General features: G+C 51.9%; 1 protein-coding gene across 3 annotated transcripts; it reads left to right on the top strand.

The window, feature by feature from the left end:
* The first annotated feature begins 121 nt into the window (after positions 1–121).
* On the top strand, positions 122–18,625 carry Ssc5d (scavenger receptor cysteine rich family member with 5 domains). Of its 3 annotated transcripts, NM_001134545.1 has the most exons (14): positions 832–979; positions 1,484–1,510; positions 1,976–2,284; positions 2,544–2,657; positions 2,885–2,998; positions 3,356–3,664; positions 4,154–4,471; positions 4,987–5,151; positions 6,784–7,101; positions 9,786–10,349; positions 10,431–10,745; positions 11,030–11,197; positions 16,353–16,517; positions 17,163–18,623. In NM_001134545.1, the coding sequence occupies exons 1-14, from the start codon at positions 955–957 to the stop codon at positions 18,560–18,562; spliced, it is 4,311 nt and encodes a 1,436-aa protein (NP_001128017.1). In that variant the 5' UTR covers positions 832–954; the 3' UTR covers positions 18,563–18,623. The 3 variants fall into 3 exon arrangements, with proteins under 3 accessions (XP_006228319.1, XP_063144760.1, NP_001128017.1); XM_006228257.4 differs by lacking the exon at positions 10,431–10,745 and having other exon boundaries at positions 122–979; positions 17,163–18,625; XM_063288690.1 differs by lacking the exons at positions 1,976–2,284; positions 2,544–2,657 and having other exon boundaries at positions 122–979; positions 17,163–18,625.
* Positions 18,626–19,368: the final 743 nt, after the last annotated feature.

Raw genomic sequence — 19,368 nt, 5'->3', positions numbered from 1 at the left:
CATTTTCCAGCTGCTCTCTCCAGACTCCCTCCTTCTGTCTGGCTCCTCCTCTCCAAAGTTGACATTAATTGCTAGAGAAGTTGGGGGGGGGGAGGCGCGTGCACTGTGCTGGGAAAAGGAGAAGCAGTGAGCTCACAGCGGCAGCCCAGTCTCTGCCAGGCCTTCTGAGTCATGCTCCCCATTACCAAAGTTTTTCCCTTTACAGCTGCCTGCTGTGTGTGTGTGTGTGTGTGTGTGTGTGTGTGTGTGTGTGTGTGTGTACACCCCCTCCAAACCGAGGCCTTGACCCCCTTGGTCTCTCTACCCTCCATACCTTTGTTCTAGGAACTGGTAAGTTGTAAGTTCAGACACTCCTTCCTCAAATAGGCACTGGGAGGTTCCCATCCAGATTTGCCACAGTGGGTGTCAAATGGAGAGAGAGGTTTTTCAGTTTCTCTTCTAGATCTAGGAAGTCCCTCCTAGTGTCTGGCTGCAGGCCCTCTTGCTACTGCAGGATTCCCCCAAATCTGTCCACTCCCGTTTACACTTACTTGCCTGGCTGGACAATAAGAGGAGGCAAAAGGGTGTGCCCTCAGCCCTGTCCCCCAGACACCCAGGCCTGCCCCTTCCCAGAACTGCCATCCCCAGAAGCATCTCTAAGCGCGTGGCCCTCTGGAGCTTGGCTGGCCGCCTCCCTCCAGTGTGGGTGTTTGCACTTGAACACCTCCCTTCTGCCTGCCCACCGCCCCCCCTCCTCCAGGCTCAGCTGTGGCCAGCCCCCTCCCCCTCCTGTCCCCTGCTGCATCCCTGCAGCCTCTCTCCCTCCTGGCAAAGCCTTCAGCCCAGCCTGCTCCTAGCTGTCCAGGGCGCCTCAGCAGCGGCTTCCCTCCCTCCTATCCTCCCTGGCTGCCTCCGCCTCCCCTCTCCTGCCCTCTTTCCCCTTTCACCCCATCCCCTGCCCTGGACTCTGCAAACATGAGGGTCTTGGCGTGTCTTCTTGGTGAGTGATCCATTCCCGTGGGGGGTGGGGCACCTTAGGGGCCTGGACCCTCACCTCTGACACTTTAGCTTCTCCAGTTCAGGGACTCATACTATAGGGAGCCTGTTCTGGTCCCTGGTGCTGTGTGATAGCCTGACATCTGGTCGGCCCCTCTAATCCCTCAGGGACCCAGCCTTCTGCTAGTCCTGCCTAGCAACTCAAGTGACCTGCCCTTTGTTGCCCCTGCATGCACTCTGTGGAGCTATCACTCCCACCATTCAATATGGTCCCCAGCCCTGTCTTCAAGGGTCAGGCATCCGGGGCCCCACCCACCCCAGGGACCTGTAACTTATCCCAGCCTCCACCCAAAGTCCATTCCAGCAATGGGGCTTCTGACTCAGAGGTATGAGGAATCTGTATGTGAATGATGCTTCCCACTGAACTGAAGCTGGAAGCCTGCACTGGGGAAAGGACCCCTCCCCTCTGATTTACCCTTCACTCTGTCCCTTCCAATCTCCTTTGCAGCAATGCTGGTGGGGATCCAGGCTATAGGTAAGTGTCCTGATTCTGCACTTGGCCTCACCCAGCTCTAAGCCTCCCCTCTCTCCTGCTGGTCCCTGCTGCCCAGATTCCACTCAGCTCCCCTGACAGTGCAGGCCATGGGTCCCCATCCAGCAGGGACACTGAGTCTTCTCTAGAGTTAGCTGCACGCTGACCTATGGGAGAGAAGCAAAGTTATGAGGACAGTGATGGGGGAGGAGTAGAAGGGCCATTTGACCCCTGGCAGAAGGACTTTGGATGCCCGAATTCCCTGGTTCAGTGTCCTTCCACACAGCCCCCAGCATCTCTGAGATACTCCTCTTATTTGCACCCAGGAGTCTGGGACCAGGGCCCAGCCTCCAGGGTAGCTGGATTCCTGATGGTAGCTTGTAACACACACCCCCCACCGCCACCCTTGGTGTCACCGTGCCTACAGTACTCCTGTCTGGAGTTACAGTTTTTTTCTTCACCCCTCAGAGCGACTCCGCCTGGCTGATGGCCCTCATGGCTGTGCAGGACGCCTGGAGGTCTGGTACAGCGGGCGCTGGGGCACCGTGTGTGATGACGGATGGGACCTTCGGGATGCTGCAGTGGCCTGCCGTGTGTTGGGCTGCGGAGGGGCGCTAGCCGCCCCCGGGGGTGCCTTCTTTGGGGAGGGCACTGGGCCCGTGTGGCTCAGTGAGCTGGCCTGTCGGGGCAGTGAGGGACAGCTGGGTATCTGTCCCCACCGGGGCTGGAAGGCTCATATCTGCTCTCACGAGGAGGACGCGGGCGTCGTCTGTGTAGGTAAAAAGATTCAAACTCCTCTTATGGTTCTGGCCCCAGGAACCCCCAAGCCCTTAGTTCCCACAGATCTGAGCTGTCTGGAAGCTGAGAGATAACCAATTCCAGATCTCATAAGGCCAGGTGCCCACCCCCAAAGACTGCCAGCTTATTTCTGAGCCCCAGGGAATTCAGGCATCCAAGGTCCTTCTGCCCCAGGGGTCAAATGGCCCTTCTACTCCTCCCCCATCACTGTCCTCATAACTTTGCTTCTCTCCCATAGGTCAGCGTGCAGCTAACTCTAGAGAAGACTCAGTGTCCCTGCTGGATGGGGACCCATGGCTGGCACTGTCTGGGGAGCTGAGCCCCAGCTCAGAGGAGCCCCCTATAACTCATGGTGAGCACAAAGGACTAGGCTTCCCATCCTGCACCCTGGTTGGACTCATCTATGGGGAAGGTCGTCACGCAGACGTTTTCCCAGCAAGCTGGTTTCCTTTGTTACCTAGAAATCCTCTGTCCAGAAATCTTTCAAACCCTCAGAAAAGAATCCCTAGACAGATGAAAGAAGTCAGGAAGGGTGGCCAGCTCAGATCCTGAGTTCCTGGTCACATGTCACTTTCCTAGCTCCCCAGCCGGCAGCAAGCTCCCAGAATGGCCCCCGAAAGAAGAACCCCCGGCCACCCAAGCAGGTCAAGTCCACCCGAGCCCCTGTACTGACAAATGGAGCTCCCCGCCAAGGTAAGTCTCTAAATCTCCCTTAGACAAGGTCCTGATCTGGGTGCTATGAGACCCTAGACCCGGCCAAACTGAGGATCCCAGACCTCCATTCAGCCAATGACTCTCCAAGGAGACCAACATTCATTGTTTCCTCCCTTCAGATCCAGTCAGGGCTGGCCACCCCCTCTTCTTGATCCTTCCTCTATGAGAACCAGAGGGATAGCAGTTTTCTTTTCTAAATTAGCCAATCGGCAGGCAAACCTCAGTCCTCTGCTATTTCTGGGCCTTAGCTTCCCCAGGTGAACAAACAAGAAGCTGCCCCTCCAAGCTGACATTAGCCTCATACGGTCTCCTGTCTTCCCTGTCTGCACCCCCCAGAGCGGCTGCGTCTGGTCTCAGGTCCCCATGGATGTGCCGGCCGCCTGGAAGTCTGGCACGGTGGACGTTGGGGTACTGTCTGCGATGATGGATGGGACCTCCGAGACGCAGCAGTGGCCTGTAGGGAGCTAGGATGTGGGGGAGCGCTGGCCGCCCCTGGAGGTGCCAGATTCGGACCTGGTGAGGGACCCGTGTGGATGGACGATGTCGGGTGTGGAGGAGGAGAGGAGGCCCTCCGGGACTGTCCCCGAAGCCCCTGGGGCCGGAGCAACTGTGACCACACAGAGGATGCAGGGCTGGTCTGTACTGGTATGTGTGTGGGGGGGTGGGGGGGGCAACTACTTCCTCTTCAGATCTCAGCTCCCCCCTGCCCCCAGGAAGCAGTAAAAGGCCTGGCCTCACGTCTGTCTCTCTATACATTCTCTGGGAGAGGCAGTGAGGATCTTAGCATGTCGAGTCTCAGTTTTCTTGAGGAAGCAACTAGAAACTGGGACCAAGTGTTAAGGGCCATGGAAGGGCACTTGGGGGCTTCCTCCTCCATTCTCTCCTTCTTCTTCTACCTCACTTCCTTTCCCTCTTTCCTTCCCCCAGCGTTCTTGTTCCCTGTCGGCGTAAGTCAATACCTGTTCACCCATCCTGCTTCTTCACTGGTCTAACTCAGTATCTGCTCACAACCCTAGACTCCCACGGTGTTAAGGTGACCCTTGCAAACCCACTGTAGTTTTCCTTCTTGGTTACATAGCAGGCACTCGTCCATTCTGACCTCTTGTCACCCTGACCTCTGTCCTTCCGTTTCAGGTCCTGCACCCAGGTTGCGCCTTGCTGATGGTCCCCACGGCTGTGCTGGGCGCCTGGAGGTTTGGCATGGTGGCCGCTGGGGGTCGGTATGTGACGATGCTTGGGATCTTCGTGATGCCGCTGTGGCCTGCAGGGAGCTGGGCTGTGGGGGTGCCCTGGCTGCCCCAGGGGGTGCCTTCTTTGGTGAGGGGGCTGGACCCATCATCCTGGATGACCTCAGATGTCGAGGAAACGAGACAGCCTTACGATTCTGCCCTGCGAGGCCCTGGGGTCAGCATGACTGTCACCATCGGGAGGATGCTGGGGCTGTGTGTGATGGTAAGGGCATAGGAGTGATGTGAGTGGGGAAGGCTGGAGCAGTGCATGTGTAGTCACCTGAGTGGATGGGAGAGAAGCATTGTCCAGGCTCAGCCTTCACTTCCTGTGTGATTTCCCTATCTTATATTCTTTTTTTTTTTTTTTTTTTTTCGGAGCTGGGGACCGAACCCAGGGCCTTGCGCTTGCTAGGCAAGCACTCTACCACTGAGCCAAATCCCCAACCCCCTATCTTATATTCTTATGTGAAACCTTATGCCAAGTTAACTAAGGATTGCCTAAGGGGTACTGGATATTATTTGGTATTTGATGGTCATAATGAGGGGTGAGCCCTGCTTCCTTGCTCTTAGTAGATGCCAATCTTGCCTTGCCCCCGTCTTCTTTTTCACCTCCAAACTCTACTTCCTGCTCTCTCTACCCTGTTCTTCCTACCCACTTCTTACTGCAGTTTGGGGAAGCCTTGGGCCTGTGGAGGAGGCAGCCCTGGCGGCGGTGCTAATGTCTCTTTCCTGCCTCAGGCATGCCTCTCGGTGGCGATGTGCAGCCTACAGCTCCTGCAGTGGACAGCAACAGAACAACACCCAGGCTCCAGTCTACCTCAGTGGGTCATACGCCAGGCCCAGCAGGCAGTTGGCCTCCTCCTGCTTCTCCTACTGCCCCTCCAGAGCCTGGACCTGAAGCTGGTGAGTGTTTCTCTGCTCTGGCTGTGAGACTGTCTCCATGAAACCTGCTTGCAGAAAGAAGGTAGAAAAGAGGAGCCCAAGCCCCTGCTCAGACCAGTACTTGATTTAATGGTCTGTTGATTGCGGAAAATCCAGGGTTGCTTGTACAAGAGTCCCACCTTCTGTAGCTGGCCCTGACCTGGACATGAGGATGGGCATGAGAGCTTACCATCTAACATCTGGGCTCTATGGTGGGACTGTCACAATGTCCTCTGGCTAGCCACTGACTGCTCTTCAGAGGTCCTGAGTTCAATTTCCAACAACCACATGGTGGCTCACAACCATCTGTAATGGGATCTGACAGTGTACTCTGACTTATGTATAGACACTTGTGTAAGCAGTTTTGGGGACCAAAATTAACATTACAACACTAGCAGCATTAGGTCAAACCCACTTCATTTCCCCCCTTTTGTCCAATTAACAAGGCTCTCTCTTTTCCCTCAGATATAAATTGAGCACAACCATAACAGTTATGTAAATTACAAAGTATGATGTACACGTAAGATCTAGTCCATCATATTTGTCAAAGTATTCTACCATCTATCCTAACTTAAAGAGGTTACAATTCTCTTCCTGAATTATGTTCTAATTTTAGCCTGCATTACAATCTGAAAACCACATTTTCAAATCTATGTCATCTCTCTCAGTGCTAAACAACTTGACTTTAATTATGAGACTATACCTAGTCTTCAACCCCGTCAGAAATCTGAGAATGAAATAAATATAACCTGAATATGTGGAAGCACAAAAACATAGCTTCCAAAACTTTAACAAATTGTGGAGACGTCTGACTTCCTGGACAGTTCTCTAATTTCTTATAACGTTGGAGCATTTCTCTTCAGCCTTTCGGCCCAGAACCATCTGATAGACTTGAAATGAAGCAGGAGTATAAAGGACTAGCTTACCCTGTACTGGCAGAGCTTAGCAGTTGACTACCCCACATCTGTTTGTCCTCTTTGGACAGCATTTTTGTCTGCAGATGAATAGGGCAATTCTTGCTGAGTGGTCACCGTGCCATTACTGGGTGTTTTGACGCTCAGTTGCTTCTTTGAACTGTGAGGGGGTACTCTCTGCTCCTGACATGTCTCTAGTCAAAATTTCTAATACTAATGAAATGATTAAATGTTAACAGATGCTTTCTTTCAGCTTTTAAAAATCATGTTTAGTCCTGTGTGTATATGTACACGTGTCATGATACACATAGGTCGGAGAACTCTTTCTCTGCCAGGTGGATGTCCCAGAGATCAGACCCTCAGGATTGTTAGGCTTGAGGGCAGGTGCCTTCACCCACTGAGCCATCTTGCCAGCCCCCTTTCAATATACTTTGGGTGTATCCCTAAGGGTGGAATTTCTACATCATATGGTAATTCTACATTATCTTTCTGGGGAAACACCCAGCTCTGCTTGGCTCTGTGTCCACTGCAGGCAAGACCTTGATCAGGGCCTGCTCTCTGGACTGAACGATTACAAGGAAAAGCACAGCCAAGGGAATAGATGGGCATTTAGAAAGGAAGTCATAAGGCAGGTGGATGAAGGCTCAGAGTGCTACCTGGGCTCTTTGACCCTGACTCTTGGCTTTTTTTTTTCTTCCAGGGTCCCCCCAGTTGCGCCTGGTGGCTGGACCCAGCAGGTGCTCTGGTCGGCTGGAGGTATGGCATGATGGACGCTGGGGGACAGTATGTGATGACAGCTGGGACATGAGAGACTCAGCTGTGGTCTGCCGGGAGCTGGGCTGTGGGGGGCCCCGACAGCCAGACCCTGCAGCAGGCCGCTTTGGCTGGGGCGCAGGCCCCATCTGGCTGGATGATGTAGGTTGTGTGGGGACGGAGGCTTCACTGTCAGAATGCCCTGCTGCTTCCTGGGGGAAACACAATTGCGCCCACAATGAGGATGTCGGGGTTACCTGCACCGGTGAGGACGTGCTAGCTATCCACTGGCTCTAGGAGGGCTTCTCAGAGGAAGGCATGGAGGCTAAGGGTGGCGATAACTTGACTACTGCAAGTCCCCACTCTGTGGTGCATATTTAGCTCATACAACCTTATTGACATCGCCTATGTCTACCCAAAGTGAGGGCTACTTCCCATCAAGGCTGGCAGTGCACTTCCCCCCATTTATAGGGGTCTGGTTTCCAACCTCAGTGGTAGATGCTAAGCTAGGAGTTGGGTGCTCAATAGGACGGGGCTGTGAGACGCTCAGGCCTCGTGGAGGGCAAGGGGAACACAGGTCAGCTATTGCAAACCAGCAGGACGAGGTAGTGTTTGGGAGGCCTCTGAAACCGCACTGAGGGTCCTTCTGTTGCTAAAGGACTCTCGGAAGTAAGAGGCTCGGTGCTATATTTCAGTATAGTGAAGATGCAGGTTAAGTTAAACCAAGGGAAACACACAGGGAGCGGCGTTTGGGTGTGAAGTGCTGGTGGTGTAGACAGTTCTGCATTATCCCAGCAACCTGTGTGACGACATACAAGAACAGCCATCCAGACATGCTAGCCTCGAGGTCTGCAGGTTTTATTTATTTATTTATTTATTTATTTATTTATTTATTTATTTCTGACAGGGCCTTGATTGACCATGCACGTGGCTGTTCGGAAGTCACATTGTCAGTATGGACTTAAGATGGTGCGAGTGTCCTCTTCTCTCTGCCCCAAACACATAGTTTCTTACCAGGCAAGAACATTCCAAGGGTGTAGAGGTCATCCTCCTGGAGCCAGGGGCAAAGTCCCCAAGCTTGTCTTAGGCATGGCTCATCCTTGATTGCCTAGGTGACCTAACCAGAGAGACAGAGTGTGGATATTGGTGACTCAAAGGATGGAGTCATCAGCTCTGCCTCTGTCTCTTCTGGGAGCCACGGGAGGAGGGGGAGCAGGGAACGGGCATGTAGGCTTCATGCCACTTTCGAGGGTAATAAATATGAAAGAAAAGGCAGGGACAAGAGAACATGCCTGTAGTGCCAGCACTTCAAAGGCTGAGGCAGGAGAAGTCTTATGAATTTAAGGCTAGCCTGGGCTATAGTAACCTTGTCATGGAAAAAAAAAAAAACCCACGAAATGAACAAGGGCTAAGTGGTTAAAAGCGCTGGCTGCTCTTGTAGAGGACCCAGGTTTGATTCCCAGCACCCACACGGCAGCTCCCTAACGCCGCTTGGTGGGTGAGGATCTGATTCCCTCTTCTGGCCTCTGCAGGCACTGAACACACATGGTGCACAGACATATGTGCAGGGAAAATACATCGAATAGAAATAAATCTGTAGTGTGTGTAGGGTTCGGGTGAGGAAAGAAAGCAAGGCCTGGTGGCACAGTCCTATAATCCCAGCTATTTGAGATGATGTAAGAGGATCACAAGTTCAAGGCCTGCCTGGGCAGCTGTGCCCCTGTCTCAAACAGTAGAAACATAAGCAGGTGTTAAAATAAGAGATGAGGGGTTGGGGATTTAGCTCAGTGGTAGAGCGCTTGCCTAGCAAGCGCAAGGCCCTGGGCTCGGTCCCCAGCTCCGAAAAAAAGAAAAGGAAAAAAAAAAAAGAGAGAGATGAAGGCCTTAAGGCAGTGGTTCTCAACCCATGGGTCGTGATCCCTTTGAGTGTTCAATGACCTTTTCACAGGGGTCATTTAAGACCATTCGAATAATCAGATATTTACATCATGACTCATAATAGTAGTAATATTACAGTTACAAAGTAACAACAAAAATGATTTTATGTCTGGGGGCCACCACAACACGAGGAGCTGCATTAAAGGGTCACAGCATTGGGAAGGTTGAGAACCACTGCCTGAGGGTGTGTGCCTAGGAGTGGAATAGCTATCCTGAGTTGCCCTCTTCCTTGCCTTAAAAAAAATACTGATTTTATTATTTTAAATCATGTACACGCTTTTGTTTGTGTATCGTTCTTCCCTGCTGAACTGTCTCCCCAGTTCCTTATTCCCAGCTCTTTGTGGAATCTGCACACTAGCTTCCCGGAGTGGCTACACCACTAGACACTCCCACTAAGGGTGAATGAGGACTCCATCTTGTCCACTGGCTGTCATTTGTCTCCTTGATGATGGTCCTTCTGACTGGGATGAGATGGGCTCTCAAAGTAGTTTTAACTGTTGCACCGGGCACTTAATGGCAGTTTCAATCCAGTGGTAATGCAGGTGGCCTTTGCTGGAATTAAGTGGGTCACGTGACAAAACCCAAGGCTATGAAGTGGGGAGAGGGTCAGATAGGGATGAGAGAGATAAGAGAGGGCAATTAGGGAATGATGCATTATAGGCATGCTCGCAATGGTCAGGAGACAAACACACCTAGTATAGACTGCCTTTACTTAGCTGTTTCTGTGGGGGTGGGGTATTTTGCCTGCAAGCACCATGTGACTGGAGCCCTCAGAGGCCAGGAGAGGCCATCGAATTCTCTGAGACTGGAGTTACAGCATCATTGTGTGTGTGCTAAGAATCAAACCCAGGACTTCTGAAAGAGCAGCAAGTACTCTTAGCCACGGATCCATTTCTTCAGTCCAACAGACTTCTATTTCCTTAAGGGAAAAGAGGGCGGAGGGTATGGGTTAGCGGTACAGGATGCGATCTTCCTTCATGATCTTATCTCTCCTCCCTCCCGGCCTCCTAGGGACCCCCGGCCTGGACACCATCTCAGACCCTTTCAGTTGGAGCTGGCTCCCTGGGCTGGGTAGAGATCAGGATGCCTGGCTCCCAGGAGAGCTGGCCACCAAGCCTTCTGCCAGTCTCACCTCCAGTGTGCTACAGAAAACCACAAAGGCTCCAGGGAAAGTGCCCAAGAGTACCAAGAAGTGGGTGACTAAAAATGCAAAGAGACCAACCACTCAGCCCCCTGGGATACCAATCACTAAACGCCCCAGGGTCCCAGGCACCCCAACCTCCCTAAGCCCAACCCCACGTACCTCTGAGTTACCAAAGAGACTTACTGCCGAGGCTCCTCGCAGACAGACCTCACACACCACCGAAAGGCTGACCCCTAGGGTCCCCTGGGAGTGGACCTCAGAGACCGCGGCATCACTGTCCACTCAAGGCCCCCAAGAAGTGACCTCTGAGGCCACCACCGCACAAACCCCTCAGACCTCCTTGGAGCCATTTGGTGAGAACCCAGAAGGCTCTCTAGAATCTTCCCAGGATCCAGCTGCCACCCCGACTGCTGGAGTTCCCGTGCCATCGGGTGAGTAGTAGAGAATTAAAAGGGTGGGAACAGTGAGATAGCCCTGCACCTCCTAACCTGAGGGCCTCCCACCACCCCCAGGTCCCTTCCGGGTTCGTCTGGCTGATGGGCCCAACAGGTGTGCTGGCCGGCTAGAGGTGTGGCATGCCGGGCTCTGGGGGACAGTCTGTGATGACAGCTGGGACCTCCGGGATGCCACAGTGGCCTGCTGGGAACTGGGTTGCGGAAAGGTCCGGCCCCGAGTAGGCAAAACCCACTATGGCCCTGGCACTGGGCCCATCTGGTTGGATGACATGGGCTGTAAGGGAAGTGAGACGTCACTGAGTGACTGCCCCTCGGGGACATGGGGGAAGCACAACTGTGACCACGAAGAAGACGTGGTGCTCACCTGCACTGGTACCAGGGAACAGTGAGGGAGGCCGAGGGGGTGAAGTTAGAGTGGGACAGAATGGTGTCTATGGAGCAGGCCCAGGCTGGGAAAGGGTTACCGCAGGAGACTGGCAGAGAAGAGCAGAGCAGTGGCAAGGATCGGAGGGGATGGAATTAGAGGGGACAGAATGGTGTCTAAGGAGAGGGCCAGAGGGGGTTCAGTGTGAGGACAGGAAAGGGTTACTTCAGGAAGCACAGTGGTAAGGGCCTCAGCTAGCAGGAAGAGACACAAGCTGCCTGTCTCTCCCCAGGCTACACAGGGGATGACGATTACCCTTCCTGGACCTGGGACCCCACTTCGGAAGAGGACCTGACCAAAAGGACCACAGTGGCCACACAGCCTGGACATACACCTTCCTGGGCTACTACCACAAACCCTGAAGTTCTCTCTCCAGCAACGCAGAGCCTTCCAGACATAGGTGAGGGGCTCGACCCTGGTGCGTATGCCAAGGCATGTGTGCTGAGGCCAGAGGAAAACTGGTGGAGCTCTCCATCCACAGGCACTTTACACCCTGTTTGTTTTCGCTTTTGCTTTGAGGTGATATATCGTGTATCCCAGGCTGACCTTGAATTTGCTGTGTAGCTGAGGTTTGCCTTGAACTGATCCTCCTGTCTTCCCTTCCCAAGTGTTGGCATTATAAATGTACACCACTATGGCCAGCCATAAAGATCTAACAGCTAGCCTAGGCCTCTGTGACCTGGCAGGCTTGCCTAAATGTATTCCATTTGGGGCTTGACAGTATTCATCTTCTCCAGAGTGCAATGGGACAGCATGTGGCTCTGAGCGAACAGAGGGCACCAGCTAGTACTGAGCCTACCAAAGCAGCCAGGCAGTGGCTGTAACGCACCAGCCTGAGCCCTTCAATCCGAGCATCTGCGGAAATGACCCAGAGCCCTCAGCTCAGGGTTATCCTGTGAGCGCATGGTTCCACACTCAGCAGAATCGTACCCAGTGTGGCAATGCACGCTCTGTCCTGGTCAAGCTCTAGCTCAGGCACAGACAGGACCCTCCTAGGGCATATGTTCTAACTCCTGCCCTTCCCAGCCCCACCCATCAGGGTCAGTGCCTTACATGACAGCTATCTGTCCTGCTTTTCCATGGCTTCTGTCTCCCTGTGGTCTGTGTCCTTCCGTCCTTGTGGATCTCTATCCACCCTGGTCCCTGAGCTGCCACCCTGCATGCTCTGTCATCTCCCATCCAGCTCTGTCCCTATGGCTCCCATGCCTGTGACCTTACCAACTTCTTGACTTCATCATCTACATTTTAAAACTCCATTTTGCTTTTCTCCTGGTGTCTTCCTCCCATTGGATTCGTTCCCACTCTCTCCTCTCTATTCCTGTTTTCCACAATGCAGTGTCTCTTTTCTTCTTTAGATTTCTATACTCCTTCCTCCTTCCACTCTTTTTAAAAATTTTAAATTATTATCTTGCGGGTATGGATGTTTTTGCCTGTATGTATGCATGTCCGTGTGCCATGTGCATACAGTTCCCACACAGGCCAGAAGAGGGCACCAGAACTCCTGGTACTGGAGTTACAGACAGTCGGGAGAGAGAGAGAGAGAGAGAGAGAGAGAGAGAGAGAGAGAGAGAGAGAGAGAGAGAGAGAGAGAGAGAGAGAGAGTGTGTGTGTGTGTGTGTGGTGTGTTGGGGGGGATTGAACCTGGCTCCTCTGGGAGAACAGCCTGAACTCTCTTTCCAGCCCCTGTATCTTCCTTTCAAGTCATCATCTCACCCCATTTCTCACTAGTTTGCTTTTTCTTTCTTTCATTGCTCCAGCTGGTCTAGAACTCCTGTTCTCCCCTTGCCTCCACTCCCCAGCTCTGGGGTCACTGGCATGTACCACCATGCCCAGCACTCACTGTATTTCATGTCACTTCCTCTCTTCTTGCCTGCCTGGGTTTCCCCCTTTATTGTCTTTTTAAGACCCTTCACTTTTATCTCTTACCTTCTGTAGCTTTCTCCTTTTTCTTAGTTACATTGATTGTGTACGTGTGTGCATACATGCCTGTGCTTGGGGCCATATGCCACAGTGTGTGTGTGTGCACATGTGTGTGAGTGTGTGAAAGTACACTCACGTGTGTGAGTGCATGCATGTGTGCATGTGTGTGCATGTGCGTGCACGCACACATTCATGTGTGTGAGCACACTCAAGTGTGTAAATACATGAGTGTGCTTGCATGTGTGTCCACACGTGCGTATGCAAGCTCGTATGTGTGTGCGTGCACACTTGCATGCATGGATACCTTCGTGTGTGTGTGTGTGTGTGTATGTGTGTGTGTGTGTGTGTGTGTGTACATCTTGCAGGACTCAGTCCTCTCCTTCTGCCATGTGGGTTCCAGGTAACTACTAGAATTGTCAGGCTGGGTGCCGATCCATCTCACCTGTCCTCTAATTTATTACTTCAGCCACGCGTCATCCATGGCTCTTTCCTCCCTCCTCCTTTCTCTTTCTCTTTCCTTCCCTTTTCTCCCTTACTCTTCTCTGCCCCTCCCCCTTTTGGTATGTTCTTTTATAGCTCAGGCTGGGCCTCTCTATGTACCCGAGGCTGCCCTTGATCCCTTGACCAAATCCTGGGATTACAGGCATGGGGTACCACACATACCCCGACTTCTTTTCAGTCAGCTACTAAGTCACACTCTGTTTTTTGTTTTTTGTTTTTTGTTTTTTTCTTCTGCTAGCCTCAGTCCTTTCTTTCTCTCTCCCCGTGTCTCCTGGCCCTCATTTCAGTGAAGGAGGTTGACACTATTTCTGCCCAACCCGCTGCCTTTCACACCACTGTTTCTCTGGCTTCTTCATTTCACTCTCTCTACAAACACTCTTGACTGTGAATGCTCACTGCCTCTCTCTGTGTGTCCCTCTGCCTGTCACTGATCGTAGGATTACCTTGTGTCCTTTCTGGAACCCAGCATGCACAGTCAGTCCTGCCTAGGTAGGTACCTGCTCTTCTGCCTAGCACCTCCTTACATCACAGGGGTGCTGCGCATTTTGATTGGCCACCAGGATCTCCTCTTTCCAGTAGGCTTCAGAGACTTGTAACTTAGACCTGGGAGTATCTCTTGCTGGTATTAAGGTTGATCATTAGAATTCTGGAGCCAGAAATGATCTTTCAGAGACCCTGCTTCTTGTTAAGGTGCAGCCGGATTTACAGAACTTACATTTTGCACAATTAGGGAGGCTTCTCGGTTACACCGCGCCCCCTTGTGGTGGAATTGATTGTCCCCTTGTGGTGGAATTGATTGTATGGAGAGGCACAGCTCGCTGCAGAGACAGCTAGCCCATGAGGCAGGGGGATTCTTTGGGGCAGTGGGGAAATAAATCACAAGTACAAACCGTGCAAGCAGACTTTTGGGACAGTTCTATGTAGCAAGATATGTAGCAAGTTCTATGTAGAAGAAGGTATGGGGTGTATGGTAGGATGAGACTGTTTCAAACAGTTTACATGTGATATATGTCTGTGTGTGTGTATGTTGTATGGTATGTATGTAAGTATAAATGTATGTAAATACTTGCGTATGTCTCTGCAATGCATGGACAGTGTGTGTGGTGGCCACAGGGAAACTTCTGGCGCTGTTTCCTAGGCACTATCTAACCCTTGTTTTTGTGAGACAGAGGCCTGGGGTTCAACATCGAGGCTAGGCTGGTGGAGCATAAACCTGGGCGGTCCTCCTGTCTCTGTGTCCCTAGCATGGGGATTACAAGAGGAGCCAGCATATCCAGCTTAATATTTACTTTAAATGTGTGCTCTGGGTTCACATGTTCCCTATGTTTGCAAAACAAGAACTTTACAGACTGAGCTGTCTTCCCGCTCTTGTTTGTTTGCTGCTGAGGCCATCTTATTCCAGAACCTAGGCTGGCTTAGAAGTCACCGTGTAGTTCAGGCAGGCCTTGGACTCTCAGTGGTAGGACTATAGGCATGCATCATCACGCCAACCTAACGCTATTCACTCATTGCACTGGGGCGACGTGTGCTGCCATTCAAAACACAAGTCTGGGCTCCCCTCACTCAGCCGACTCCAGTCTACCCTCCACTGGGTCTGGAGCGAGTTGTGTGTCCAACGTACAGAATGCCTGTGTAATCCCCCAGAATAGAAAACGTTGTTGGAAGAGTTCTTTACTAAAACAACCCATAGGTTCAGGATCCCAAGGTTGTAATGATTCTTTATAGTAGTGAAATCATGAAAAAGCCTCCCAGAAATGTGACATTATCCGCCAGCACAGGAGAGCAAGAAGAGAATTGGTTTTTTGTGTGTGCCGTGGCACATAGGTGGAGGTCAGAGGACAGCTTCGGTGAGTTTGGTTTTCTATTTCCACCACGTGGGTTTTGGCAAGGTATAACTCAGGCCATCAGGATGTACAGCAACCAACTTTACCGGCTGGCCCAAGAAAGGGAATTCTCAAGGGACCAAAGGCCTGTGGGGAAAAACGTGCATAGTCACATGGTTAGGATTTTATTCTAAAAGACTTATTTTATGGTTTGGGCTTGGTGGTGCATACCCTTAATCCTAGCACTCTGAAGGCAGAGGCGGGTGGATCTCTGTGCACACTTAACAAGTTCCAGAACAGCCAAGCTACACACACACACACACACACACACACACACACACACACACACACATGCACGCACATACACAGTGCTCAATGAGACCAGAAGAGGACATCCAATCTAAAACTGGAGTTACATGCAGTTATAAACTGCCTGAAATGTGTGTTGGAAACCCAATAGATGCTCTTAACCACTAAGCCATCTCTCCTGCCCTAGCAAGGGTAGGCTTTAAGCTCTAAGAAGTACCTCCACGGATCTCTGACTGATAGAACATCACCACAGATGTCTTAAACAGCACAAGCTCATGCTCTTGATCTTCTGTAGGTCAGATGCATGGGTCTCACCGATCTAAGATCAGGGTATAAGCAGGGTTGATCCCTTTGGCAGAATCTGCCCTCTTGACTTTTCCAGCTATAGCCCCTTCCTTCTTCAAAGCCGGTGGTGTTGCCTTTCTCTGGGCTTACCTATGTCTTTATTCTCTTCTCCTTCAATTCAGCCTGAAAAGGTTTCTGTATTCTAGGTAGTTATGAGACTCAGGACTATTGTTTTCTTTTTATTAATTATTTTTGTCACCTATTTATTTATTTTAAATTTATTTTGTTTGTGCATGTGTGTATGTGCATGTTCAGTAGGTAAGGTACTTGGTGACAACAAACCTGACAAGTGTTGTTGGAGCACACATGGTGGAAGGCATGTGTGTGCATTCATATACACACACATGCACAAATAAGTACATGTAATTTTAAAATGTAAAGGGAGATCAGAATTCAAGGCCAGATTCAGCTACGTGAGTTCAAGGCCAGCCTGAGCTATCTGAGATCGTATCAAAAAATATTGCTTTGAACAGAAGCAATGCATGCATTTGCTTTATAAGATAACTTCTTCAATTTCTGCTTTTACTAGCCAGGAGCATCCTGACTGGTGGCCAAGGTGACATAGGTTGTAGAGGGGGCTGGATGATGGGTCAGCTGGGGTAATGAGCCAGCAGGATGAAATGGGAGGACTCAACTCTCTTCCTCACACTTTTGCAGATGACCAGGGTAGTTATGAGCTCTCCTGGACATGGGATACACCTTCAGGAAGGAGTCTGTCCAAAGGGACCCCCACCACAACCAAACCTGGATCCACAGTTACCACTAGCACCAGAAAGAGTCCAGGCCATCCCTTTCCAGCTCCAAGGGCCCGTGCAAACACAGGTGAGGCACAAGAAGAGGCCTGGGGAGTATGTGCTGTGGGGTTCAGAGACGGACCCCAAATTTCTAGGGGTAACTTACTTCTTACCTCAGAAAGACCCACAGACCCTCTGCCTTTGCCTCTAAAATGCTGGGATTAAAAGCATGGGCCAGCACGCCCGACCAGCTTACTTCTTTTCATTCAGTTTAGAACTCTAGCCCATGGGGTAGATACAGTTGTTTTTCCCTCCCCAACAAAATCTCTCTGTAAACCCCTGCATAGACATGTCCAGACCTGTGTCCCCTGGGTGATTCCAAACCCTGTCAAGTTGAAAGTGAACATTAATTATCACATAGAGTCTCACTGTGGGTGTTTCCTAGTAATCTTCTTGTATACCAAAGCGTGTCCCTCTCTCTGGTTCCTGGACTCATTCTCCACTCTTGTATCCTCCATACTTGTATCCACGTGTGTTCCCCTCATAGGCCACCGGGTGGCAGCAGGAACCTCACAGGAGGCCAGGAGGAGGGGCACTAGGGCCTGGTGAAGTCTGCCGGTGACCCATGATGTCATGAAGATCTTTGCCTCCCCATTGGTCATCTCAACAAGGGACACGGTGGATAGGGCAGACTGACCTCTGACCGATCTGACCCTCTTTTCTTCAACTCTAGGTTTACCAAGGAAGCCAAAACCTGAGCGCCGGACGCTGCAGCCCACCTCAGCCAGGACGACACACACCACCTCATCCCCGGCTTCCTACACCTCACCAGAGCCTTCTGGCTCACAGCAGACCTCTGGCTCCTGGCCACAACTCTTCCCAGACTTGGCTTCAAAGCAGGAGGGGACGTCTACCCCTCCCAAAACATCTCCACTCACCCCAGGACTTCCCTCCCCAACAAACTTTGCCTTGTCCACTACTGATGCCAGTTTGCTTCCAACACGTCCCCCAGAGCTTTCAGGCAGCCCAACATCCAACTCCCCTGAAGGGCTAACCTCTGACTCCCCCATGCTATTAGAAGTGAGCAGCCTTTCCCCTACCTCAGAGCTGACGCCAGGATCTGACATGACACCAGACCTGGGCACAGCACCCAAAATAATCCCAGAAAGTTCTGAGTCCTCAGACCTCCCCACGAGCCCCAGCACCCACACACAACCATTCACAGCCTCTTACCCTACCAGCATCCCTCACCCCACCACCATCCCTCATCCCACCACTACCCCTCATCCTAGAGCCCCCTCCCACCCCACCACCATCCCTCAACTCAACACAACTTCCTACCCCACCATGGCCCTGCAACCTACCACCAACCCTCAGCATCCCGGGAGCCCTCATCCCACCACAAGTCCTCAACCTCCCACCAACACTCACTCTTCTTCAACCTCTGCCACCCCCACAAAGTCCCTTCCATCCTCCCCAGAGACAGAATTTTCCTCTCCTACTCCACAACCAAGGGTCAAGCCTAGCCTACACCCAGATCTGACCTTTGTAGGAGTCCCGCCCACAGGCAAATCCCAGATGCAGAACCTAGAGTTCTCTCTAGCCTCAGAGTCTGGCCCCTCCAGGCCCTCTCCAGCCCCAAGCATGGACCCACTATCCACAGAGGTCTTCAAACCACCCAGAAGCCAGACCTTACACTCAGTTTCAGAACCCATGGTGACCGCTGACCTTGCCATCTCCTCTATGGCCCACCCATCTGACCAACCTCCCCCAGATCGCCTCGCTCAAGGGCCAACTTCTAATCACAACCCAGGTCCCTTTGGGCCATGTGTCTCCTCAGTACCACCTGTAAGGGTCATGGCTTGTGAGCCACCTGCCTTGGTGGAGCTGGTGGCTGCTGTGAGGGAGGTGGGTGACCAGCTGCAGAGGCTGACCCGGGTCCTGGAGCAGGACCGGCAGGAGCGCCAAGTCCTGGGGCTGGGCCTAGTCAAGTTGGTAGAGGCTGCCCAGGGGTTGGGGCAGCTAAGTGAGACTGTAAAGAGGCTTGCAGAGGTGGCCTGGCCCCCCAGCACACCTGTGCCCACAACCACCACCACAGAGGAGGAGGAGAGGCCTCTGAGAGGAGATGTGTGACCCATTCTGAAGTTCCAAGTGCTTAAGATACTCTCAAAGAAACAAAAGCCAAAGTATCTACAATCAAAGTGTGGGTGTTATTCCTGGGGAGGCAGGGGACTCTGGAGGAAGAGAATTGCAAAGCTGGTCCTAACTTGTCAGTGATACCTGCGATGGTGTTGGTGATCATGGTGAGGCAATGGCGGTTGATGGTCGTGTGCTCATGGTGTTGATGGTGATGGCCATGGTGGGGTGATAGTGGTGTTGATATGAAACAGTGGTCACTGACAGGATCGTGCTTATGATAAAGGTCATGGTGATGATGGTGGCTGGTGGCCATGGTGGTTATGGTGATCATGGTGATGGGAAGATGGAGATAATGGTGTGATGATGCCAGCGGCCATGAGTGTGATGACAAAGACGGCATGGTGGCACTGGTGGTATAATGACAAAGATGGTGATCACACCAACGAAAGCCATGACTGTGTGTTAATGGTGGTGGTGGCGTTAGCTGTGAAGGTTATGATAACGGTGAAGGTAATTTTGTGGTGACTGTGGGGATGGCATTGATAATGGGGATGATGGTGGTGTTGTCTGTGGTGATGGTGAACTGTGTGGACGGTGGCGATTACAGTGGCGATGGTGTTGCTGGTGATGTCGATGGCGAAGTGATGATGAAGGCAGTGAGTGTGGTGACAATAGTGATGGTGGTGATGGTGTTGGTAATGGCAGAGGCATGATGACACTGACGTGCTAATGTTGATCACCCTGGTGGTGAACACTGTGACAGCCCTGACACTGACGAATCTGTGGAGGCAGGAAGAGGT

Source organism: Rattus norvegicus, chromosome 1 (assembly GCF_036323735.1).
Source record: "Rattus norvegicus strain BN/NHsdMcwi chromosome 1, GRCr8, whole genome shotgun sequence".
Taxonomy (NCBI): domain Eukaryota; kingdom Metazoa; phylum Chordata; class Mammalia; order Rodentia; family Muridae; genus Rattus; species Rattus norvegicus.
The sequence above is the reverse complement of the archived record's forward strand: the minus strand, read 5'-3'. Positions and strand labels throughout refer to the sequence as shown.